The sequence below is a fragment of the Coturnix japonica genome, chromosome 6, assembly GCF_054131305.1.
Source record: "Coturnix japonica strain WE chromosome 6, WE-NBRP24, whole genome shotgun sequence".
In the NCBI taxonomy this organism is placed as follows: domain Eukaryota; kingdom Metazoa; phylum Chordata; class Aves; order Galliformes; family Phasianidae; genus Coturnix; species Coturnix japonica.
The window spans coordinates 38,648,567-38,674,389 of record NC_140668.1 but is presented as its reverse complement, the minus strand read 5'-3'; the positions used below and the strand labels follow the sequence as shown (position 1 = coordinate 38,674,389).

Genomic DNA, 25,823 nt, shown 5'->3' with positions numbered 1-25,823 from the left:
GAGGAAGTTTTCTGAATGGATACGGTTTGGGCAAAAGGCAGCGTTCATTGAAGCCAAGAGAAAAGGATGTTGCGTTAGTCAAGGCACGATGAGGCAACAACTTGGACAAGTTTTAGCTGTGAGGAAGAAAAGGTTAAACACTTATGGCTGAAAACAATTTAGGAACGGGAAAACAAGGAGATGTTTATTGGCCAGAAATAGAAGGAAAATCAATCCACCACCTGAGCTGTATCAGCTGAGACAAGTCCTCTCAGGAGACCTTCCTTCCCCTCCCACTTTATCCAGCTTCCTCCTTCAGCCCTGCCTCCCTTCCCAGCTTTCTGTTATCATTTGGATGCCTATCTTTTCTTCTGCAAAGGACTTGACCAAGGAAAACAGAGGGCTCATAAATCCGCCTGCCTGGATGTGGCTTTTTGATGTCTGGAGGGCAGAGACAACACTGCTGAAATTTATGTTCTCCGAGGAGGACTGAGAAAGGGAGAAATTTATGTTAGGAAAAAGTGACTGTCATCTCAGTTTATCTCCTAGTTGTGTAATGGAAAACAGGCTTCCTACAGACACATACACATAAAGCCCAGCATGAAACAGCTCACGAACTGGAGCACACGAACTAAGAGCCATTCCATAACAAGTGCTAAAACAATATTAATAACATGGTAAATCACACACAGCCTCCAACATGCCCATCTCCACAGCAGGGAGAAGGCACCCTGTTGAGAAGCAAAGCAGCAGCACCTCTCTGCTCTCCCATCCTTCACTCTGCCTGTATCAATAACGTTGGGTCCCCCAGAGCAGCACAATGACCACAAACAGGAGCCCTTATAGAAGCTGTTGTACATTGCACCAGCAGCAAATAAAGCATAGAGCTCAACCAGAGGGTGCTTCAAAGCCTTAAAGTGACAGCTCCAAACCCACCCCAAACACGTGGAGCATCTGAATACATCCAGCTTGTTGTGCTGAATCAGGCAGGTAATTAGTGCAACTCAGGCAATGAGCTGGAAGGAGTTAAGCTGCTAAAGCAGAACTGTCCTCATTTGTATATTAAAATTACATTAAAGATTGGCATTCCTGCTAAATGAGCGTGCTTCTCAATCCGTGGCAGTTCATTTGGAGTTCTGGATTCACAGCAGGAAGCAATAGAGATCATGCTTCAGCAACTACATTTCTTGAGACTGTTTGCAAAGAAACGTGAAACTTGCATTAAGATAAAGAGCATCAGTTTGAGCTGCTCCCAAATAACCTGAATCCAACGCTACCTCAACCTCTGAAGCTCACAACAGCCATCTCAAAGTATTCAAACCATTCTGCAAGCGTTTAGACAGGAAGCTTTTCTATACTCACCCTGGAGGAAGTGGTGGCATTACTGATATATGTCCTGAACTACATTACATGTGGCTGTGGAGTTATTTATGTGCTTTTCCTGACTTCTTTTGACACGGGAGTTGATTGCAGTGCTGTATGATTACGTCTGCATCCCCGAATCTTTCTCAGCTGGAAAGTCTCAAGTTCCAAGCTGGGATTCCCTCTCCACCCCCTTCTCATGCTCTTAACCCTCCTCCTGCTGGAAGCATCCAGTAAACATCCACACAAAGCTTTTAGGTACAGAGGCAGCAGAGAGGCAGGAAGGCAGGCTGCGTTTTAAGAGGAAAATAACCAGACGTTTTCTCAGATGCTCCCTGCTTTTTAACTCTGTGCTACAAGAAAACACTTTTTACTAACAGCCTTTTTAACTTTGGACTCTTAGAAACCGATCCCAGAGGATCAGGGATTTCAAGTTGGTGGGGTTTTTTTTCTTCCCTAATTGTTTCTTTCTTGAATTCTTTTTCTTATGATCTTTATCAACCCTCCTCCTCTCCCAGCTCGGTTCCCAGACCACCTACGGGCAGAAGCATTGCTCATGAGTGAGACATTTGCTGTCGGCTACAAACAAGCATCTGTGTACAAGAACCTATCTCATTGGTTTCAGCATTACATCTAACCCTACACAACCCTCGTATGTTGGGAACCGCGCAGCAGAGAAGCAATGTGTGTTCTTCCCTGCGTGGACACTTGTGCAGAGTGAAGGAGCTGCCAATGGCACCAGATTTCTAAGCCAAAGGCAATCATAGAATCATTAAGGTTGGAGAAGACCTCTAAGATCATCAGGTCCAACTGTCATCTCATCACCACCCTGCCCACTAACCCTCATCCTCTGACCTCCCATGGTCAGGCATGCCCACCACTCCTGCTAAGCATCATCTCATTCAGGATGCAGGTGATCAGAAAGGCCAGAAGCAGCAGCCAACAGCACAGCTCTGATGGCTCAGAAGGTTTTGAGATGCTAAGAACCCTCTGCTGTCTGGCTCGTGGGTTTTATTCTTGAGCTTAATGCTGAACTCATCACCAGATTTGGACTTTGAAAGGAGTTTTCTTCAAAGACATTGCAAGTAACAGCTCTCTCCCACCCTTAATGTGTCCTGTTCCTAGGGCTATCTGGGTATCTTCTCATTACAAGTTTCAGACACTGCAGGAAACCAAGACAACAGCAAAGCCCTCATTCTTTTCTACTTACACACTTAACTTCCTCTGTGGTTCTTGAGTCCAGAGAATGGAGTTAATGACTGCGGGCCTTACTGTGTGGATATACTGCTGTGAAGGTGCTCAAAGCTGCAGGACTGTGGGAACCACAGGCATCCCCTGAGATAAACCTGGCACACTCACAATGGTGCGCAGCTGCTGTAGATCAATGCATGCTCTGTTACCGTCACTTGGTGAGCTGCAGCATCACGTGGGTGGATTTGCTGACAGCCCATCAAGAACAGGAGATACCTCAAGCTGAGGAATTCACCTCTCCTGGCAGTTTGTTCCAGTCGTTCATTTTATTTCATGCTTATTGTCAAACACTGTGTCTCATTTCCCACCTGAACTGGAGTGGCTTATGGTTCATGTCATTCCCTCCCTGCCCAAAGCCAAGAGCTCATCACCAGGCAGAGTTCTCCTCCCAAGGGGATCACTTCAATAAGTGCTCTCATATCATCCTCTCCATTTGCCCAGTTCTGTGCACTGATTAAAACAGTGAAGATTCAGAGGGACTCAGAGCTCAAAGTTTGCAACAAGGAGGGAGCCTGAACGTTTCTCTGCCAGGTTCATTCCTGCACAGCACAGAATCGCCTATGATGAAATGACACAGTAAAAACTAATACACATATATGTGTGTATATATGTGTATATCAGCAATTCCCCACACATAAAACCTTCCCCTGACAATGCAGCCACTTCCTGCTCATGGAAAAGGAAAGAAAGGATTTTCACAAACACTAAGGAGCAGTCAGACTTCTGCTACAGAAGAAAAACATCATGAGAACGCATGCAGGTGTTAGGGCAGAAAGCAGAGAGATGCCCTGTTCCATTTGCTGATTGAAATGGTGAGAAGGGAAGTGTTGGAGAAGCTCCCAGTTTCATTAGAATGCTCAGTTCAATGAAACACGAAGGAATTCCAGGCAGAGCCCAAACCAGATGAAATACCCCCAGATGTTCTCGAGCTATTTTACAACACAAAAACACACACAAAAAAAAGCAGAACTGGTAACTATTCTTCTGCCCCCCCCACCCTGTCCCCTGCCTACCTCCAAAGCTGCTGCTCCTTGGGTAAAAGGAGGACACTTCTGTCAATATGTCAATATTTCACTTCAAAAACATGAAGGACTCCTCAGTGCTGAACCCCCCTCTCCCTGGGCTGCGTGCTCAGCTGTAGAAAGGCAACCTGAATGAATGAGAAGGGAGGAAGGGATTCAAAACAAATGGACAAACAGCTCCTTTCTCAGCTGCTCCACGATTCCTCCCACCTCCTCCTTCAAGAACATTTGGGCTTTGCTGTTTTGCCTCTGGTTTTGCTGGAGAGAGCAGGGAGCCCATTAGAGCAGGGGGATTAAGAGAGTTGAAGCGGGATTGAGTAATAAAACTGCTGGTAAATAACGACAATTGTGCATTGCAGATGGCCCCAGCCATAGCTCGGCATTTCAAAGGCACAGGGCAGGGAGCAGAACTGCACACTCTGCTGTATGGACAGCACACCATTTGTGTCCAATTAAATGATACTAATCTGAGATCACCGGAGAAGAGCTGCCCTGAGAGGGGTAGGACAGCAGGGAGACGATGGGAAGGAAGGCACAAAGGGAAGGCTGAGCAGAGCTCTCCATGCACCCCACATTACTGCCTACCTGCATTAACACGAGTGCTTGCAAAAGAAGTTTCAACTTTGCTACTGCGTGGGAAAAGCAGGGTAAAATCTGGTTTTTAAACCAACAACGTTGATAATTAATTGCAGATGCATCATGTCCAATGGACACCACCACCTTATATACTGGTAAGCCAAAGAAGAGAGATACTCCCCTGTGCACAACTGCTTTCTCTGTCAGATGCAATTCAGAATGCAGCAGCCCAAGGGTTTAGCCTTATTTTTTAATTAGAGGTAGCTGGCTGAGCTCCTCTGCTATGATCAAATACAGGCTTCAATAAGACTAGATAGAAAGGCTATGGTGGGATAAGTGGGAAAAAAACCATATCAAAAGGAAGTGAAAAGAGTGGAGAGACAACTTCTAGCACTAAAGTAAGAGCTGAACCAACCCCAGGCCAATGGGGTTGTATGTACATAACTATATACGATTCCCCCTATATACGACTATATATGTATCAAAGAATACATTCTATATCTATATATGATTCTATGATACTTTTATGTACATGTGTATATTAGATAAGTACACAACGCAAGTCAAAGAGTACTTTCTATTAATCCAGTGGTGTCAACCAGCTCCCAGTTGTTCCCTGCTTTACCAAGGAAGTCAAGGACAAATTTAATATATACTCATCTATTCATCTATTAAAAATCTCTTTCATATACATACAGGATATTTATTCTCCCTGTGGTAATAACAAGAGTAAAGTCCCTTTTATTTCAGTTGACTTGCTTTAATTCTCAGCTCCTGCTACGATGCGCTGGAATTGGCAAGCAAACCCCAGCACGTCTTTAACAGAAATCCCAAAGATTCTGTAAGAAAAACAGGGAATCAGTGTGGACAATGGGGGGTTTTACTGCTTTCAAATGAAATACCATCCATGTCCAGGCTGGGGCACAGTGAGGGACAAGGAATGGTCTGTCCTTACAGCTGCCATCATGGCATAGGATGGAGCGACGTCAGGCTGAACTTCGCTTTCCATCCAAGCCTTTGTCAATCTGTTGCACAACTGGATTAAGTTTCTATTAAATAGTATGAAAAACCCAAAAGAAAATATTTACTGGAAGATTATACAGCATATATTAACTCACGCTCGACTCAAGCTGTTGGAAAGAGATGAAACCAGATAGTTTGCTTAAACATCCAAAAGCAAAGCTTAAATCGAGCGCCTGGAAGAAGCACAGAACCTTTCCATGCCTACTGGTTCAATGCAAATACCCACAGCCAGCAAAAGAATCCTAAAGATGCCATTCTTTTTTTTTTTTTTTGCCCCAAATATAAAATTTTATTAGGCTTAATTAAATGACATTCTTCTCGGACAAAATGCCCATTTTAATAAATAAGAAAAATAAGGCCAACAAACACAATACGCCCTTGAATTAAACATCCCACGTGAAGCTGTGGATGAGGATAAAAAACAGGTTTTCCCCCAGTCCCATCTGGTTTATCCCATCACTGACCAACACTTGATGAGGTCCCCTGACCCCTTCAGAGGTTGAGTTGCATCCCACCCATCTCAGCTCTGAGCTTTGCACAGCTCCTGGCCACGCTTCCATCAGCTCCTGCCTCCACCTGCTGCAGTTACTCACACTTCTGATGGGTATAAAAACAACCCCCATATACATCTAACCACGTTCAGCAGAGAAATTAAGCATGTCAGCTCATAGCAGCACATTACAACAGCAATCTCAGCTTACCCCAAACAGCACCGTAACTAAATGACTTTCTTATTCCTGGCTTTGGTCAAGGAAATGAGGTTTGACTGTTGAGTACTCATCTAAATCAGCAGAGCTTACAGAAGTGCTTTGGGATCGCCACGGCTGGAAGGGACGTTGTTCTTATTTCTGATGATGGAAAACAGTTTTTGCTGAATTACAGCCGCAGCTCCAGATTTTCAGTGCCTGGATGGGAATTCTGAAGGAATTACTGATACAAGTTGGTGCAATGTGATACTCCGCAGTAATTAGTGTGGCTGTAGGGTTTTTTTTTCTTTAGATATCAGTTTCCTCACTGTGTTTTCTAACCTGAAATTCCAGAGCAACTCTGTGAAGCAAACAGATATCAAAGCCACGGCTACCAGAGCATGGCAAACATGTGCCAGGTTCTCAATGATGGAGACAAGCACTAGAACAACATCTTGGCCAGCATTCCTTGCTTTGCAATCAAATGAAATGTCTAAAACTGTGCCTAACGAAGGCGTTCCAGTTTATTTGGGTCACAGAAGGGTGCTCGTTTTTATAGTTCTGTTTTGCAAGGCAAAATATGTAAAACTAATAAGGAATACAAGGCAGGAAAACAAAACCAGAAACGAAAGAAGCCAACAGCGTATGATTCTTGGTTGTAGGTTCTCACCCCCTGCCTCTTGGACTGAAGCAGCATCAGGAGAAAAAAACTGGTTTTAAGCCACTAGAAGCTGTGAATAACTAAAGGAGACAAACTGGGAACTCATTCCTAGCAGATCTACCACCATGGCCAAACTTCTGGTGGGTAGAACCATCTCTGTGGCGACACAACAGTGACCTACCTGAATGGAGAGCCAAGCAAAACCCCTCACTACTGCTGCAAGAGCATCTTAAACACACGTAGGATTTCTTACTGTTGGTATGTTACTGTTACGATGATCTCTGTATGAACACACTTGCACAGGACCTTACAGACTGGTCATAGTTACAAGCTTGTCCTGAAATACTCTTCTTGGGGATGACTGGTTTGCACATGACACAGCCTGTGATGTCTAGAAAACATATAAAACATTCTTAAAAAGAAGTCATTTCCTCTGTGGACAAAGACATAAATCCTCCAAGGACATAAAATGTAAGGGAACAGTGACAGCAATCATTCACAGGAATACCTGACTCAGAGCTGAAGTCTCTTTGAACTGTAAACACAACGTGACGCAGCTTAGACAAATGCAAACATTCACAGCCCAGGAAAAAACCCATGTCTTGAGGAACACGCAGTCATAACATCTGACTGCACAGAAGGGTCCCCTGCTTACCTACACATTTCAAATGATTTATACACTCTCCACACTTTGGAAGGTTTCGTTCTCCTGAAATCTAGCCACTGCTATGCAGTCACTTTGAGCAGGAGACTGGAGCATGCAGCAGTCTAATGGCTAAAGGAAAGCTCTCTTGAACTCAGTTCTTTCCTCATATGCTTCATCTTCTACTTGAGCTGAAAAACGCAGAGAAGAAAACTTAATTGTATCATAAAGACAGATATTGCTACGGTTTGAATCTGTGTGGGTGTTCCTCATGAAAACAGGAGATGCCCAAGGCTCAGAAGGACAGCTGGGCAAGAGAAGGACTCTCTGATGAAGACAGGAAAGGCTCTGAAGCCAATATGAATGCAACATGGGTGTGCTATGTGGCGGCATGCAGATGTGCCATCCCGATGCGTTCTCAGTGTCATTTCCAAGAGATAAATTACTATTGAACACTCACGCTACAATGCACAGCCTTCCTTTATTTTTAGGCTTCTGTTTGGATGCCGAGCTCTTTAAAAATCACCCAGTCTGAGAAACGCTATTAAAAAAAGAAACTGAAGAGCAGCCAAATTCTTCGCCTGTCTCAAACATTGTATTCCGCAGGCTGTGGTTCAGTTTGCATTGTATTTGTGCGTCAACAAATGCCCTAAAGGAAAGTAAGAATTTACATCAAGTGCAGCATTTACCAGGGACAACATTCCCAGGAATTGGGTGTGCACCATCCCTCTTCTTAGAAAAATCTTTATCCTGAATTAAGCCATGTAGAATTGCTGTCCCCCCACTTATTAACATGTTCAATGCGGTATGAGCCGTATATTGGCCATAACCATAGATCAACACAGCTGAATAAAATACAAGCCAACCCCTCCCGCAGTGAATTCCATACTCTAAGGAGGCTGTAGCAGATGCACATCCTTTCCACTCAAGCTTAGCAAATATGAAAAGGTGGCTTTGCTGAAATTGATATCCAGCTTCCCACAAGTCTTGGCAGGGGGAGGATTTCACCTTTGCTGCTGCAGGCTGGATACCAACGATGGGTATCAGAAGTTCTGTAACTCAGCTGGTAAGTGATGAATTCCAAACTGAGGTATTGCCCCGAATGGTTGCACTATGGAAACAGGAGCTACTAAAAAGGAAACAGCTGAAAAGAATTATTCACAATTTAAAAATTATTTCATAAATGGAGACAGGGCAGGTTTAGGTTGGATCTTAGGAGGAAGTTTTTCACCCAGAGGGTGGTGACGCACTGGAACAGGTTGCCCAAGGAGGCTGTGGATGCCCCATCCCTGCAGGCATTCAAGGCCAGGCTGGATGTGGCTCTGCTGGGCTGCTGGTTGGTGACCCTGCACATAGCAGGGGTTGGAACTCAATGATCTTTGATGTCATTTTCAACCCAGGCCATTCTGTGGTTCCATGATTACACAAAATAGGATTTGCAGATTCAAAAACTTAACTATTCCATTTTCCTTGTACCGCAAATTTAGTTAATGACCTTATCTAAGATTGATATCTTCCTTACAGACTTAGTCTTACTTCTCAGTGGACAGCAGGGCTCAGCTGATAGCATCTGTCTTCGGATGTTCCAGAACTACACTGCTATGGCACAGCCTGGTCAAAATGTATTCGTTCCTACAGCAGAGAGCAACTTAGAGCTGCGCTATTCATAAATACACATTTATTTTTCATTAGAAATGCATAATTACAGCATTTAAAAGCATTTTCCCCTAGAAAAGTAGTTAAGCAACAGTACAAACAAAATTGTTAGTCTCCTGCAAATACGTTTTTCATTACACCGAACAGAAAACACCAGCAAAAGGCTAATACTTGCAGTTATGGGATTTTTCTTTTCATTTTTTTTTTTAATATTTTCCATTTTTTGTTATAAACACCATTGCAAATAAAAAAGCTGTCTGAACGGTGAAAAATATTTGAGCTCTTGATCTTGGATACGTGGTAAAGCAGGTATTGCAAAGCAGCAATACGCCTCCTAAGACATTTTGCAGACATTCAAATGGTGTAATTTCACAGAAGAAACGACAGGATGAAAGATGAATTTAAGTCTCACTGTTTCGATTAATTAGATTTCTTTCCATACCGACTTTTTCCTCCTTAAATATACCTAAGGGCAGGCCACGTGTTTGTTTCTTTTTCTGAGGGGTATATTCTCAACAGACGCAGCAATGCAGCTCCAATTGCAGTAAATGGCTCTGGTTTGTTCTGGGTGAGCACAAACGGGTGGTCAGAAACCTGCTATGTGCAGAGGAGAGACTGTCAGCATAGCAGTCCATCTTCCTGGGGCTGCACACGACGACTGCAGGGCTTCATTTCCCACCGTGGCTCACTGACATCTCAGCTCACGCAGCTTTTCACCGCTTCCTTATTGGATTTGGATCGCTCCGTGTTCTATCTGCATTTCTGGTTGGATTGCTGACTGGAGGGTGTCAGTGCCCTGCAGAAGGAAATGTGAGATCAGGAAATCAATATGAAGACGTTTGTCGCTGATACAGCCCAAAGGAGCAAACCATGGTAATATGAAGTTCTTCTCTACACCAGCGCAATAGCTGCATGAATATCAGCTCCATGATGGAGCTGAAACAGAAGGTGCTTACAAAGGCACTGAAAACAGCCAGGAGAACAGAAAGAATGTAATGTTCAAGCAATTAAAAGAGGTCTCATCCAAGATGGAGCTGCCTCACGTCAGTACTATCAGTGCTGGGAAGGGGTAATCCTGCAGCAAATGGCCCTTTGGACCAAGTTAGCCAGTGTACGGAAAACCAGATTATGGAGCACGTTAAAGCCATAAAACGAGAAGCATTTCAGAACAGCTGTACTGGCTTGGATAAAATCCCTCACACCCAATAATCCTTCCCCTGATAGCAGCCAATATCACAAACACAGATAAACTCTGAGGAAAGGGTAAGTGCTTAATGCTATTTTCCTGCACACTCCCACAGATTCCGGAGATCTGCCCTGCATGGATTTTCCCTCCATAAATTCATCTAATCGATGCTTTATGTAATGTCCTGGATACAGAAGTGTTTCCGTGGAATCCTTCTTTTATGACAATGCCTTCCCTGCTCTCAAGCCTGGGTGTGAGGTTGGATGAACCACAAAGAAGCAGGGGTGGAAATTCAACCTGCGTTCCTCTCCTTTAGGGTTTGCCATACAGCCACAGATTATTTATTCACATGAAAATACGGGAGGTTCAAAATCATAAAGCACTGCTTCTATGCGACGATTTGCCTGTGAGATTTTCTCTCCGACTCTCTGATTTACAGCCAGTAATTGCAAACCACTACAAGATCTGTCACCATTCCGCTCTAGAGGTAATTCGGCACTTATTTACACCTTTGGTAAAGTGGTGTCAATAGATCACTGTCAATAGATGAGTGTCAAAGCAGGGGATAATCCGAACATACTGCCTCAGTTGTTAGCAGGAAAGTCTTCAAGTGATGCAGGTTTTGTCTCCCAGTAGATGAAAACTTAATGGAATTTAAATAACTACCAAATAACAGAACGGTAATGCTGAATATTTACCCAAAGTTCAGACTAACATAGAAGGTTGCCCAAAAGGGAACAGAAGCACAGCTTAGGTTTGAAATCGCCTGCAAAAGAATGTTAGCACATTAATGGCTCATATTTATAGTTGTGCCATAAGGGAACTAAGAGCCTTTTGGAATACTTGGGATTCTTACTTCTGCCTACAGCCAATATGCAAATGCAAACTCATGCACTGCACTGAGAGCACTGAATTGAGGTGTGCAGCGTCGTGCGCTTCAGCTGCAGACAGAGAAGGGACTCATTGCAAACAGCTCCCTGCCACCTTCAGGCACAGCTCTCAAGAACAGGAGGCCTTACAGTCAGAATTCACACTTGTGGTGTTATGAGCATGGAATTTGCACAGGGCATAGCATCCAACACAAGCAGATAATTAACTCCACTTTACAAAGCTTTGATTGATAAATGGATTTGAAGTCGTTGAGAACATCTCAGCACCTTGGCAAAGAAGCCCATGGATACAACCATTGATCCGGTCCCATTGAGAGACACCTCCATGACCTCTCCCTTTTGATGAAGACCTTTCTAAGTCTCTAGGATTGCTCCACAATATTAAGCCAAAAAAGCTCCAGCTACCCCCATAACTCCGCACAACGTCAAATTCCAAGTTGGTTTCTCCAATTCATTATCAGATCTTTGGTTTCCAGTTTGTGTAAACCGAGGAAATATTTATGGCAAACTTATTTTTAGTCTGTTTTTCCTTTCATACTTTTCTTATTTCGCATTCCTTTTCTGTTTCTCTTCAGCTCTGTATAAATCTGTGGTTAACCACAATATTAAAACCTAACACGGTGCAAAGTGTCCCTGAAGAGAAAAGTAGCTCCTCTGGTGGATGCCAGTCGTGTGGGAGACGGATGCTGATGTTTATAACCACAGCCTCCTACCATGGGAGGTGGGAGCCAAGGGGGGAGCACAGCCTCCAGGAGCAGCCCCAGCCTGTGGGTGCTGGATTTGAGATCTCCAAGGCGTGGAGTGAGGACAGCAGCGTGGCAGGAGAGAAACACCTCTTGCTATCTGATACTTATATGCCTATTAGTTGCATGGGATGAGCAGTACTCTTGGTACTGCACAGCTTCAAGAAACAAGGCATGATCCATCAGCAACGCTCTTGTCATCCAGCACACTATTACAAGTGACTGTGAATCGATGACTGAGGAGGCCTGAAAGCACAGAGACAAACCTAGGGAAGGAACATGACTTCCTCCATTTCTTATGCAGCTCAAGAGATCCAACATCCAAATGTTTGCAGCCAGATCAGAACTCTCTGCAAAACTGGGTATCTACGTGACAAAATTCCCTTCTAAGATTGGTTGCTGAGGATAACATTATATCCTGGCTGGTAAGCCAATACATCTCTCACAAGCATTAGGGATTCTTTAGGAAAGGAGCCAACTCCAGTTGGGTTCATGGAACAACTGCTTCTTTTGTATGCCTGCACTGCCACCAGGCATGACTTTGGGCTGGTTCCAGCCTCAGCTACATGACTCTTCAAACTGACCAAGGAAAGAAAGAAAACACACCTCCTCCACCTTAACTGAGCCCATCGAGTGTTCACTTACAATTGCATACATTGCAGCTCCCGTGGGAAATCCAGGCTGTGGATTAAAATAACTGGAAAACTTCTGTCAGAAAGAGAATAACTTTTTAAAGAGAAACCTCAGTCTGAAAAACACTTTTTGGATAGTTTCCGAGCCAGTTTTTCCTCCACGTCCTGTAAAAATGGCTCTCAGCCCTCAAGGATGCAGAAAAACAATGGTGACCAAAATAACTGTTCTCTGGGGGCAATGAGCAACAACGCCAAAGAAGGAATAGTCAATAACCACTATTTACCTTTAGGAAAATTATCTTAATAATTTGGCATATATATTTATATACACATATCTCTACACATATATGCAGGCATACTTGGCTGGTTGCAGAGTGGTCTGTCACAGGTGTGAGCTGCACATACTGGACTTGGATATCGCTGCCTTGCAGTGGGGATCCATCAACTCCTCCTGATGCAGGCTCGGCAGATGCAACAGCTATCAGCTGAGCACCCTGCAACACCTGCAAGCAGAGCAAAGGAGAAACAGCTTGTGAACAGGCACAGCCAGGAACGCATTAGGAAACATCGACCTGAAAACAGATGCAACAACCAAACATGATTCAACAGAAACTTGAGAAAATGTGTATATCAGTAGCAGTTTAAATAATGTGGGTCCCAAGAAGAGGTGGTACACACATGGAAGATTCTCACATAAGATTCTCACTGCATTTTGCCTTATGAGACCTGTATTCCCTGGAAGGGTTAACGGGCACCACACCTGGAAAGGTTTGGCTCCCTTATGATCCTAAACACAAAGTAAGTCATCCCCTATCTGTATCAGCACTAGCAAAGGAATAAATCATCCTGGTGGCCTGTGCTAAATAGGTCCATTTTAATTCCAGCTCATTCTAACAACAGTTAGCACACTAAGTCACCAGTCCAATTACCACGTCTATATTCTCTGAGTGCATCCAATACCTGCAACCCAAGCAAAAGCAAGGCTTGTAGATTTAAGAAGCCAAACAGAGGGTAAAACCAAAGCACTGATTATGCTGTATAGTTTGTAAGCACGAGATGTGGTCTGTTTCACAGTTTGCAGCTATGAAAACTGATCTGTTTATTCTGCCAGCCGGCAGATGAGCGCAGCAGCTCCATCAGCTCAGGTTCCTCATAGGATGAGCTCTGCAGCCACAGCACTGAACTGGGGGAATCTGCTTTAGAAACCCCTTCTGCTTGGTTTTATGATGGCAGAAATAGGGAGGGTGAAGGGAGGGGGTAACAAAAGGCAGACACTGAGTTCACTTCTAGCATCCTCGCACCTTCAGGTTGAAGATCAGAGGGTAGAAGCCAGGTGTGCTAGGAGGAAAAAAAAGAACTTGTTCAGTTTTGCTTGCTTGCTGCTGTCTCTTTGCATGGAAATATTGCGCTCCCGTGGCTGGGAAACATTTCAAAAGAGGTTTTTTTGGCCAACTGCTTCCAACGAGAGATAGTGGCTTTCCTAAGGAGTGGGCTGTTACCGCCCTCGTGATAAATGACACCTCCCTAAGTGCTGCAAAAGATAATTGATGAAGGGTTCATAATTCTGCTAATGATTATTGCAAAGGGTAAGTGGGACAGACAGAGCAGTCAGCGCTGCTGTAATGTCAATAGCACACAGCCACCCCCCAGCTAATGTGTTCACTGTTATATAAATAGAGAGATGGAGCCAAGATACTTATTCTCACAGCCAAACACATTCAACTTATGACAATTTGTTGCAGTAATGTTTATCTTCCCATTGTACACGAAGGTGTAGATTTACAAATTACTGCTAATTAATGCTCGCAGCCACTGACTCTACACATCTGCATGCTGACTGGTTGAGGCTGGGTCCCCTGTTAGCCAAAGAGCAACAAAAGAGCAGATGCTTCACCCAAAATCGCTTGCTTAAATGCATCCCTGCGACGAGAGCGACTGTAATTTACTACTTAAGTACAAATCAGAATAAAATATACATATGTGAACAACAGCAAGTCCCCCGATCTCATTTCAAAATGCAGCCAAAATACACAAATTCCGTTTAGGTTTCTATATGCTGTGAGCGCTGTTTTGTTTTTAACTACCTCTGGTATTTGAACCACAGCGCTCAAAAGATGCCTTTCAAACGGAGGAAAGAGAACTGAGAGCAAAAATAACATTCTGAACAAAAGCTTCCCTTACCCAAGTATGATTTCCCAGCTGATGGGAGGGTGGGTGGCCGTGAAGGAGTGGGCAGCACAACCCCTCCCTAGGGAGTGTGGGAGGCCAAGAGGTGACCCCTAGGAAGGACCTTTGGGGTGTTGGCAGGGTTTTATGGGGATCTTGGGTGTTCCGAGATACGGTCAGCACTGAGCTGCAAAAGGATGCTGCGTTCTGTTTTTACAGGAGCAAGCAAAAGCCTCTTGTCCTGCACTATTTACTTTGGAACGACATGATACGCCCTGTCAGAACTACATGGCAGTCTGTCCTATTGATTATCTGCAGCTCTAAAATGCATCTTGTCTCATTAACTTCCAAAGCACAAACTTCAGGACGACTGCAAGCAACCAAACCAGCCCTTTCATGCACACAAACTGCTTTGACAACAAAGAAGCCTACAGCTGCTAACAGCACCAGCTTCCCTATCTTAGGATGTGTAAAAGGACAGAGTTCATACAGCAGATCCAAACGGATCCAAACAGACCCCCTCTAATCAGGGAGAGCAAGCTTACCAAGATAAAAGCCCCAGCCCTATGACTTCAATCTGCCTCATTTCATATTGTTTATATACTGTTTATATATATATTCATATTCACATTCCATTGTGTTTGCCAATACCACAGATTTTATAGGGAGGCTGCAAAAATGACAGATATCAAGGGATCAATGGCTTTAAGTAGAGCAGTGAAGGAGTGGTAAAACAGAGACCTCAGCAATAGGGGCAGGTGTGAGGATATGGCTTTTCTTTGGCTGCTCACTCGGCTCCCAGACCAACACATCGACTTTGTGATTCTTACCTGCCCTTGACCTTAAAATAAAGGAGTTGTACCACAAAAATTAACAGTCTGCCCTGAAAATGAACCTCTGAAATGAGCTCTGCTGGGCTCCTCTAACATCCTGCCTCGCTGCTCCAAAACAGGTAACAGAATATGGTTAAACTGAAAAATAATAAACTTTCCCTCTAACAGAAGGGATTAATTCGTGCTCTGGACACCCACAAACAAGCAGCTCAGAGGCAGCTTCCACTTGCCTTTACATACCCCTCTTTGCAGATGCAAAGTGCTCTTCAAGCACTGTTGGTGGCCTGGCCTGATCTTCCCAACCTTCCCATCTCAATGATGATAACACTGCATGGTGAACCTGCTGTACAACCCACCTCAACTACAAAGCACCAGAGAACCCCATCCTCCACCGTACCCAGCAGCTCTCAGAAGAAGAAAATGTTCCCTAACTCCTTCTGAAAGAACACTAAGCGTGTTTCTATTAGTTTTGATTTTCAACCATCCTAGAAATACCAGAAGGAAAAGTATTTTACTCAGCTGTTTATAATGAAGTGTGAACTCCTGGCATTGCCCGCTCACAGAACCGCAGCCTCTCTGACCAAACATCTGCTTTCCTTAGCGCTTCCAATGAGGCTCAAGAGCCAATGGATCTAATAAAACAACCTGAGAGATGGATGCACCCCTCCCGTTCTCTTAAAGCATATTGTGCCCATAGACATCACCCACCCCTCCTTACAGCAACACATGGGCTGGATGGGACCCGCAGAGCCCTGTAGCAGCATCCAGCTGTGTTCCCATTCACCCCAACCTTGGCCATCCTCCTGTTGGGTGCTTTTTGCTTCCTTCCCCCTCCGTTGTTTTTCTATCCTTCTCTTTTCAAAGTCTTCTCGATGGATGGAAACATAAAAGCATTGAGTTGGGAGGTCCCAGATTTCTATTTTTGGCCCCGTCTTCAGTGAGTTTGCCATGAAAAATGTGGTAATAATAAAATTAGTAGTAATAATGAAAACCAGCTATTTTCTCTGCTCTCCTCCTTTCCATTTTTGCCCATAACTAAGAGTTCCATTCAACATTCAACTGCCAGGGCAGGAAATAATAATAATTATGAAAAAAAAAAAAAAAAAAGATTAAAACATAATAAATTTTCCTTTGGTTTCTTCCAAAATTACTCCAGCACAATTTCCAACCATGGTTCAGTTCCTATCATCACATCCTCTGCTGATTTTACTTATCACAGAAAACGGTCCATCTTTTCCAAGTCATTCTCTATCCCCCAGCCTTCCAGTCCAGGTAACTGTCTCAGGATAACCAAAGTTTGTTTAGCAAAGAACCAACTCCCTCAGTCTGCTCCTTGGTGGACTGAGCCTTCTCAAACACATCCTTGCTACTGTTGTTGTGTGCTTTCTTATTAATCTAGGCAAGCACGTATGTTTGCCTACCTATAAAAAGCCCAAAACTGAGACATACTGATTTCAACACCTTTTATTTTCCACTGTTTCTTCCCATTCCTGCTGCAGCAATGCAATAAAAGATGATGTTTCTTTAAATAACGGGGCTGACTCACTGAAAGGGTGGTTGTTCATGGATGGTTCACAGTGTGAAATGCTGCAGCTAAAACACTGCTGAAAGGACAGTTTGGGCACAGAATTGTGCATACAGCAATAGTTTTATTGCCCTCCTGTGCTGTCGTCATTGTTGCATTCAAAGAACAAGCACAGCTCCAAGCAGGTCGCCAAACCTTCGGCAGTAAGACTCCTGCGGCACTTGTTCTTAGCACAATGCATTACTTTGCATTTGGATTAATTAAAAGGCAGGCGGAGTCAATCGTATCAGAGTGCAAAAATGACCTTTTGCTTTCATTAGTGGGCATTTAATTACACCGCCGTTACATATCATTATCAACTTTCATATCTTTCATTGAAACACCGAATAGTATTAATCAAAGATATCTGTGGGGAAACACACATGGGAAGGCTTGAAATTACTTTTTGCACTATATCCAATAAATTTAAGCTTCCTTTTAAGTGATCAAGTGTCAAGCCCACAGAAAAATACACAATCTATTTTTGAGGAAGTAATAGTGATTCACATTAAGGACTGTAACACTCCATCAAAACAGAAAAGCAACTGTTGCCAAAGGAAAAAATCAGGCTATGACATCTGCTTTCCACTTAGGACAGACACCAAGTAGGGTCCGGGTGTGGAAAGCAGCAGCAGCCACCAAGTGCTGTGGGAGACCCAGCAGTAATGAAGTGACTACCAGTGAGAGTCCCCAACCCAAGCATCCAATGTTCATCTCCCATCACCCAAATGGAAGGGCTCCACTCACCTGTCCTCAAATATTGCACTGTGTCCCACAAGGACTCTGCAAAAAATTCCATGGTGAGAGCTTTGCTCCAGGCAATACATTCACTTTCCCATTCTGATGGGTTTTGTTTAAACTTGATGTAAGTGGAAACAGCATAAAAAGGATTCACTGCCCTTAACAATTAGGGTATCAACCTGGAGTTAATGATCTTGTTTGTAAAGCTTTCCTTTGGGTCATTCCTGACTCCAACGATGCCCTGGACCTCAATTTGCTATTTATTTCCTGCATAAAACATGCCAATGCAACAATAAATTCAGCAGATATAAAAGTCCAAGATAGAACCATTGCGGGAGAGAGGAACTCTCCCTGCTGTGTATTTCTAAGAGCGCCGCATCGAACCGTGCAAAATGTGACCCTAAATCTGTCAAAACTTCATTAACTTACACCCCTACAGAGCCATATAACTGAGAGCACCTCCTTTACATTCCCCCAAACTAAAGGCCATGAAAACCGAAACTGATTTCGGGTCTACCAAGTGCAGAAAAACGAGGAGAGTAATTTCAGAGCATGTTTTTATCAGTGGCACCGTTTCCTCACATGACAAATAATAAACCATCTCATCTGCTTTTACTTGGAGCGTTATCAAGCAGCACGGTTTTATTCCATAATGTCTACTCAGAGATTCCCTTAATGCGCCAGGACAAATCCCAGGGAAATGCAAGAACACAAATTGCAGCTATTGCGGTTAGTTGAACAAACTTGACAAAAAAACGTCCACCTTTCTGGTTAATGTGGTTGGATCGAGCTCGATAAGGGGCAGCAAGCTGTGGCTTAGCAGATTAAAACCATCTGCAGCCTCTGAAGAGCAGAAGCCCCTTCCCAGCATCTTGCTGCCTGCAAGCTGCATTCCAGAGAGCCCCAAGGAAAGTGGGGCTCTGCAAGCCCCAGGGACAAACCTCAGCACAATGCAGTCAAAACAGTCTTGACCCATCATACCTGGATGTAAGGTATATAGCACACATAGTATTTATAAATGCATAACATGTATGAAAAAACAAGGGGCTCACGAGGTTACACCACCCTGCCTAAACTAAGGTTGGAGGTGCAGGCATTCACCTTAAGCATCTCACGCTTCTTTTGGGCCAGTGCTGCCCTGTGTGTGTCCACTCAGCTCTCCCAACCCCTCTAAGAAGTGGCTGGTAGCAAATGACAAAGGTAATCAGTGTAATTAAGACTTTCTATTTGCACTGTTGCACTGGCTGAAAGGGATGCAAGCTTAATTACTATGAAATAAAGGACTAAATCAAGCTTTGTATCATGTGATCTAAGACTTCGCACAAGCTCATCATACATATGTAAGTAGTTCAAACCTACATTGCTTATCTTTAATTCAGTGCATGATCCACATCACAGGCAGATATACAATAACGTCAGAAAATGGGTAGCAAAGCAAAGGAACACGTACTGTCCCAAGATGCTTTGAGGTCTCACCCTATTGATGCCAACAAGAGGGGTCCACAATGCACAGAACTGAACTCAGGCCCCACAAAATTATGCTCAATAAACCAAAACACAATACAGGCCCTCACTGAAAATGCAATTCTAAACTGGCACATGTGCAAACCTTGATTATAATTAGCTGGCAGATCAGCTGCAGATGTAATTTCAGTAAAAATTACTTGGATACGGAAAGAAGAATTACCTCATCTAAATCGACTGCATCAAATTAAAGGGCTTGTAAGGAAATCTGCACCGTCCATCTGACTCATCTTTTGTACAAAGATGCTCTCAGGAAATGGCCTGCTGAGGGAAATTTCCCCAAACAACCCTGTGGTTAACTAGCAGCTCTTCTCAGACATTGTGCTTCCCAAATCACAACCCACGGCCTCACTGGAGCTGTTACACAAAAGAGTTTTGTGTGCAGGTACCTGAGTTAAGCAGCTTGAGTTTTTCTTGCTCTCTTTCTCCTCTAGAGCTGAGGTTCAGGCTGCGGTTCCTCCATCCCTTTTCTGGATCTCTCTTTAGCTTAAGCAGAGTGCTGCCTTATTCGAGCTACACACATGTATGCAACCAGAGATAATCTGCCCACCAGAATTACTCCACATATCTCAATCATCCTTCAGAAAAAGAAGAAAAAGAAGCAATACAACACCAGGCACTTCAGCCTCCTGCATCGTTACAGCTCGCAAAGTCTCCTGAGTTAATTCAAGCTAATGATGGGAAAGGTGATTCAAATGCTCACAGCTGCAATTCTTTGTGATGCAGCAGTTACTGTTAACAGCAGATATGGTGAAATGGATGGAACGACTTCCAAAAGGAAGAATTTTTAAGAGCAGACCATTAAACCTCCCTACCATAATTCACTATTTCAAGAAAGACTAATGAAGCTTTTGGCTTAAACGGGTTTTGTTGGTGCGTTGTTTTTTTTTTTTCCAATCGAATGTTGTTTTTGGGATTTGGTCAACACAGAACTGAGTGCTATTAAGAAATGGCTTGGATAGCACAGAGACAAATACTACAGTGTCAAAGGAACGGCTTGAAGCTGGAGCTGCTGAATGTACAAGCTGCAGAGGAGTCAGCCCTGAATGACCCAGACTCACTCCCACTGACCAGCACCGATAGAGGTTATCCCAGTGAAAAATAAACGGTGACTCACGCAGCATCTGGCTGGTGGGAAAGTTTTTGTTGTGACATAACAGCCAAGTGGGAGAGGAGAGCTTCGTCTTGCAGGGCTGCCTTCCTTTACATTTTTGTGTGACAAGCCTAAAAATGTAAAGATGGTTTTAAATGTCGCCCCGCTGCTCTCGTCCTCCAGTCCTGTGGATCCCAACGGGGTGAGTTAGGCTTAAACAAAAGGTCAAGAGAAATGCTGGTGCACTCAGCTTTAGAACAAACACACACTACAGAATCCTGCTGAAATCTTCAGCCACTTCCAGCACAAAGAGCATCCGATCCTTTCACAAATAACTTCCAACTGCAATTGGGGCTGCTAGTGCTGACAAGAGGATCTGTGCCCTGCAATGAGACTAGCAGTAAACATGGCACTGAAAGCAGCCAAACCCAGATCACTGAGGATCCACCAGAATCAAACACATCTGTTATCATGCTCTGAAATGCCTAAAACAACGTATGGGTTTCCACTTAGAGCGATGACTCCAGTTTGATTCCAAAAAGAAGAGGCATGGAGGGGAGCTGTGTTTACATTGCAGCTGGCAGTGAATTTTGGTTGTTTTTAATGTGAACAATATAAGATGTGAAAGTTTAGTGCTTGTTGCTCGGGTAACAAAACACCACTCCCACCAGTGCTGCTATTAGAAAGGAGAAATAAAGGTTGGGGGGAAAGCACAAGTGGTAATGGTGTGAGCTTATTATATGGGTAGGAGAACTGCAAATCTGCAGTACTGCAATGAGAGGTGGTGATGCACTGGAACAGGTTAACAGAAGTTAACAGCAGGTTCAAACATTCTGCTTTTTTCCTACCAGCAAGCCCAAGGAAGCCAGGAAACCTAAGGAAGATGCTTCTCTGATGCGCACAGATAGAGATACAGACCTGTGTTAGTTGGCTCAGGTGTTACTTCTCCACCCCATGGTTTGAACACAAACAGCTGAGGAGTTCCATTGGGATTTGCACAGGCAGTATAAACTCCAGAACTGCAGGTTAGAGACACTGATACCATGAGAAGGAGACAGACATACAGTTCATAGCACCGCAACTATTTCCTTAGTCAGTATCGAGCACGTTAGTAACAAGCGTCTTATTAAGTGGTCATTAGCTTCTGTTTTGAATGCCTATTACAGCAGGATGAGTGCTGAGGGAAGCTCCATATCGAGTTCCACTTATTAAAAAAACCCCTACGTTTCACATCAGAAAGACTCGCAGACAATAGCGCTCCAAAGCCACGAGGAATGAAAAATGATTGATTTCTTTTATTAAAGTAGGTGCTCTCACTTCTACGCGCTGTCGTGTTTAAAACTGTCATCTCTTCGACAAATTTAATCTGTCAGACTAACACAAATCTCCCTCCTCTGATTTCCATCAAAGCTCACTGATAAGAAATCAGCTATAAATGCTGCCGTGAAACCTCATCTTTTCTGCTCAGCTGCTCCATCAGCGCTCTGCTCAGCAATGGAACCTCACACGTGCCTTCCCTTCAGTCAGAGCACCATGCACACAAACCTTAGCACTGCCTTGCAGAAGCACTTGGGAACTGCTGCTTCCTTCACACCAGCATTTGCAGTGATGAAAATAGGCTTTTTCTACTTGTAGAGACATAAGATGAGAACAGAGCATCAGTTTGGTGCACTATGCATTATGGCCACGCAGATTACACTTGCCCAATTTTGCAATTAGTTCTTGGTTGCTGATTTCCTCCTTAGTTTATTTCTCTCAGGTTGGGGTCAATAAGCTGACCTTCAGGAGTTGCAGGAAGTGTTCAAAACGGGAATTACAGGTCGAGAACACAAATAACATCCCTTTCCTGACAGTGATTTCCAAATTGCAGCCTTGGCTTGCACGCATTAACCTCCAGCGTGACGCCCTGTGATGCACAGGAAAGCATTTTCAGAGCAAAAAGCACTGCAGCTGATAACCAAAGCTCGTCTGTTTCAGTTCTGAATGAAGAAGAAGTGATTGTTTATCCACTTCCCTTCCTGCACCGCTTAGAAAACTCTATCAAGTCATTCTGAGCACATTAGGTAACACGTACACGCTGTTCCGCTATAAATCATTAAAATCTCTCTGTTTTGGGGTGGAAAACAATTGGCACAGTAGTTGAGTGCCTGTTTTCCCTCGCGGATTGAACTTCGACCATATGTCTGTTGTCAGGGCAATTTCACCCCTGAAGAACAGCCTCGGGACTCCTCCAAAGCTCAGTGCTCTTATCTGTGCTCTCTGTCATTTATTTACCCATTCGTTCACCACTCACATTCATTTTCCACTTTGCTGCAACCCACTGCAGCCGCTTACTATGGGATGTGATGATGAGGACTGCCCACTGGCGCACAGGCTCCCAATCCCCCACTGCAGGGCTCCCATTCCACCTCTCTGCAGTTGAACTGAGCTCAGGTTCTCGCACACAGCAATGCATTTTGCTACCGGCTGAGCCTGCAGGCCAGCCAAAGGCCTCTCCTTTCCAAAGGGATATGCAAGGAGTATTCACATATATGTTAAACTTTCCTATCATCATCATTTACATTTTTTTACGACACCTTTTGGAACAACTCTCCGTTTTATTTTTGGGTTTTTTATCTCTCATTTTCAGTGAGAAAAGGGAGAGGAATCCGGAGCGTGAATTTGAAGCAGACTTCAATGAAAGCTCTGAACCCATAACTATTGTTTTCTTACAGTACACATCTGGCCTTCCCCAGCACACTGCCAGTTCTGTAACTCAGTTTAATACCCAGCTGGGATAATGTAAAACTAGCATATAACCTAAAATCAATGCTAGAAGCACATTTTTTTTGTTCAGTAATACATGTATGCATTAAGTTCAACTCGACTAACATTCTACCCACATACTGAAAAGCTTCAATCGGCGGAGGGGGGAGAGGAAGGGGAAATCACACCCCAACCAGGCACTGTGTGCGTGTGGCCACACAACTGGAGACTAGAACCAAACCTCACCCGAGCAGTGTAAAATCGTGCTTATAAAAGGTTAAAATTACTCTTTTTTTATTATTATTATTTTTACAATGAAAAGGCAACTTTTTAAAGCGCAGACATTTAAAATGTGGTTTTCTCATAACATCAGAAAGGAATTATCAAAGAGCGTAGCACTGGTGTGTTGCAGGAATGCTCCCAGGGCTGTTGACAATCTTTTCCCTGACCAGCTTGAAACTCTCCTCTTTCTACAGCCCGTGGGAAGCGCGATGTCTGCTAACAACATTTTCACTCTTAGGAAACTAAGCATACCCACAGTGCACGGAGAAAACTGCTGCACAAAGAGCACTGAGCCTACAGAACGTTCTTACATACAAAAGCATCTTCTTTTGGCAACTCTGACGGCCAAACCGTAACTCAAAAGCCAGGCAAGCAATAAAAGCGACAACCCGATAATGTTCTCCTGAAGGCTGCTAATAGGTGAGCGAAAAGCAAGGAACGCGGCGAGCTTATTTTAAAAGCAACTGGCAAAATAGTACTGAAGGAGTTGAAAGAGGTGCCCGTGACAGTGATTCTTTCCTCCGGTCTATTAATACAAGAATTATTTGACTAGGGTTATCAGACTTTAGTTTGCACAATAACTTTGCACCCCACCATCAGAGCTTCATGCTGTACGGCCGGCTGTTCTCGGGGAGAAGAAGAAAGGCTTAAAGAGAATCCAGCCTTTCAGAAAGAAACATTTGGACTTGATCAAATCTGGTCTCGATACAAATTACGGTATTTACAAACCAGATTTGCAGCCCTCACGTGGCTCCTGAGACTGTCCTGGGAGCACAGAATGCCAAGTTGCTTTAAATACAAGGATTCCATACAGCACATACTTTACAAATGCTTTTTTTTCATATCTTCTACAGAAAACTTCTGTTTTTTCTGTTTTCCTAATAAAAAAACCCTATTAGACGAACAAAACATGATGTTAGGACAGCAGACCTGAGCAGCCTCAATGCTCTGTGCCAACCCATCAGCCTACCTGCACTGCACTGCTGAGGCTGGGACTCAAACCCCTAAACTCACCACTAATTGGGGAATCTGGAAATGCTTCCTCTTATACGGCATTTTTAGGAGCAAATCTCCAGTATTTCCCTCTTCAAAAACCTTTTTGTATCTTGCTGTCATCACAACGGTCAAGGTGCAAAGACTGCACACTGAATATCACAAAGCCATCCCATGACCTCCACTAAATCTGTGCCTTCAGGGGGAAGGGAGGAAATGGGGTTCAAGGAGTAGGAGACAGCAAATGCTACTTCAGTATTTGCCATAGCAAGAAGAAGATAAAAGCATAGGAAAAAAAATAGAGGGGTAAAACAGAACCCCCAGGGGTGCAGAAAATTTACAGCTTGCAAACTATTCCCTCTAATACTTCACGTATTTATTTACCTGCCGCTGTACCTGTTGCATTTTCCCACAAGTCTGATGTAGAAATCAGATCACCCAAAGCACAAAGAAGCCCATTATATAGTAAATTATCCACACGGGAGATAAGCAACAAAATGGCCCTGAAAAAGATGACACTAAAAAATGTTTTCTCCATTCAAGCACAATCAGATTAAAAATAAATAATAAACACTAATTATCCATCTTAGCATTTATGATAATTTATAAACCACCACACATCACAGGCTTTGAGTAGCCAGTGTTGTAAAACAGAAATAAGAGTTAATAACTACATATTAAAGTTCAGGTGGTGGCAGATAGGATCGTGGCAAACAGGTAAACTTTCCCCATAGCTTTGAAGCTTTATGTTTTGGGAAGAATTTAATCTTCAGCTCCTGGTTGTTTTTGTAATGATGATGCTTCCCATACACAAGTTGGCTTTAAGTTAATTGCCCAAGTGGGCAGGCACAGCTGTAAGTAACGAGAAGGTAAGAAAAATGAGCTACCCATAGGCAACGCTCACATAGGAAGCAATAGTTTGAATGTTCGACAACCTTTGATATTTCTTTACTAAAGTCAAGATTTGCTGCAGTGGTCATTTCTACCACTGTAAAAACGTGCTGTCTTTGTGAACTAAATGGCTGGTGACATTTACTGTGGTCTTTCCAGAGAGCCACACAGGTCAGTCTTAGACCTATTACGTGTTTTATGCACAAAGAGCTCCTTAGAGAGCACGAGCAAGCTCCATACTGATCGATGCACGTCTTTAAACCATTACAGATCTCATTACAGAGAAAGCATAGCCGCAGTCGCTGACATTCATAAAGGAATTTCTAATGTATCAGGGCGCAGGAAAGCAGTTCTGTTATACAATTCCCTTTGGACTTTTTGAGGGTGTTTAAGAACAAGAGAGCAAAACACAGCAGCTACCTACAGGAACAGAGAAGCACTGTTGCTTTTCCTGGGCAACGTGTGATGCTGCTGTGTACAAATCCACTGCTGAGGCTGCACGCTCCCTTTTATTTTTCATCAATAAACAAAACTATATGTTAGAATGCTTACTGAAATAAAACAACCAACTGCTGAGCACTGCTGTTACTTGAGTTATGGCAAACAGGGTAAGGATGTATTACTGCATGTTCAGATACACACAGGGCACAGGCGATAAGACCTGTATCTTGATAAAGAGCT

General features: G+C 43.6%; 2 protein-coding genes across 12 annotated transcripts in view; both read right to left on the bottom strand.

Moving 5' to 3' along the window:
• Positions 1 to 3,626, bottom strand: part of ZNF469 (zinc finger protein 469) — a 168,816-nt gene extending 165,190 nt beyond the window's left edge. Inside the window, exon 1 of one of the 2 annotated variants that reach the window (XM_085551178.1) lies at positions 3,606 to 3,626. The gene's annotated coding sequence lies outside the window, so the exon portion shown is untranslated. Of the gene's footprint in view, positions 1 to 1,341; positions 1,521 to 3,605 lie in introns of those variants that run through there. The other variant, XM_085551175.1, reaches the window with a different exon arrangement.
• Positions 3,627 to 8,859: 5,233 nt separating this feature from the next.
• Positions 8,860 to 25,823, bottom strand: part of BANP (BTG3 associated nuclear protein) — a 112,102-nt gene continuing 95,138 nt past the window's right edge. For 8 of the 10 annotated variants that reach the window (XM_085551164.1, XM_085551163.1, XM_085551165.1 and 5 more), the window contains 2 exons: positions 12,670 to 12,813; positions 8,860 to 9,655 (listed from right to left, as the gene is read on the bottom strand). In XM_085551164.1, the coding sequence (XP_085407290.1) occupies positions 9,584 to 9,655; positions 12,670 to 12,813 (216 nt within the window). In that variant the 3' untranslated portion in view covers positions 8,860 to 9,583. The remainder of the gene's footprint in view (positions 9,656 to 12,669; positions 12,814 to 25,823) is intronic. The other 2 variants (XM_085551168.1, XM_085551169.1) reach the window with 1 other exon arrangement.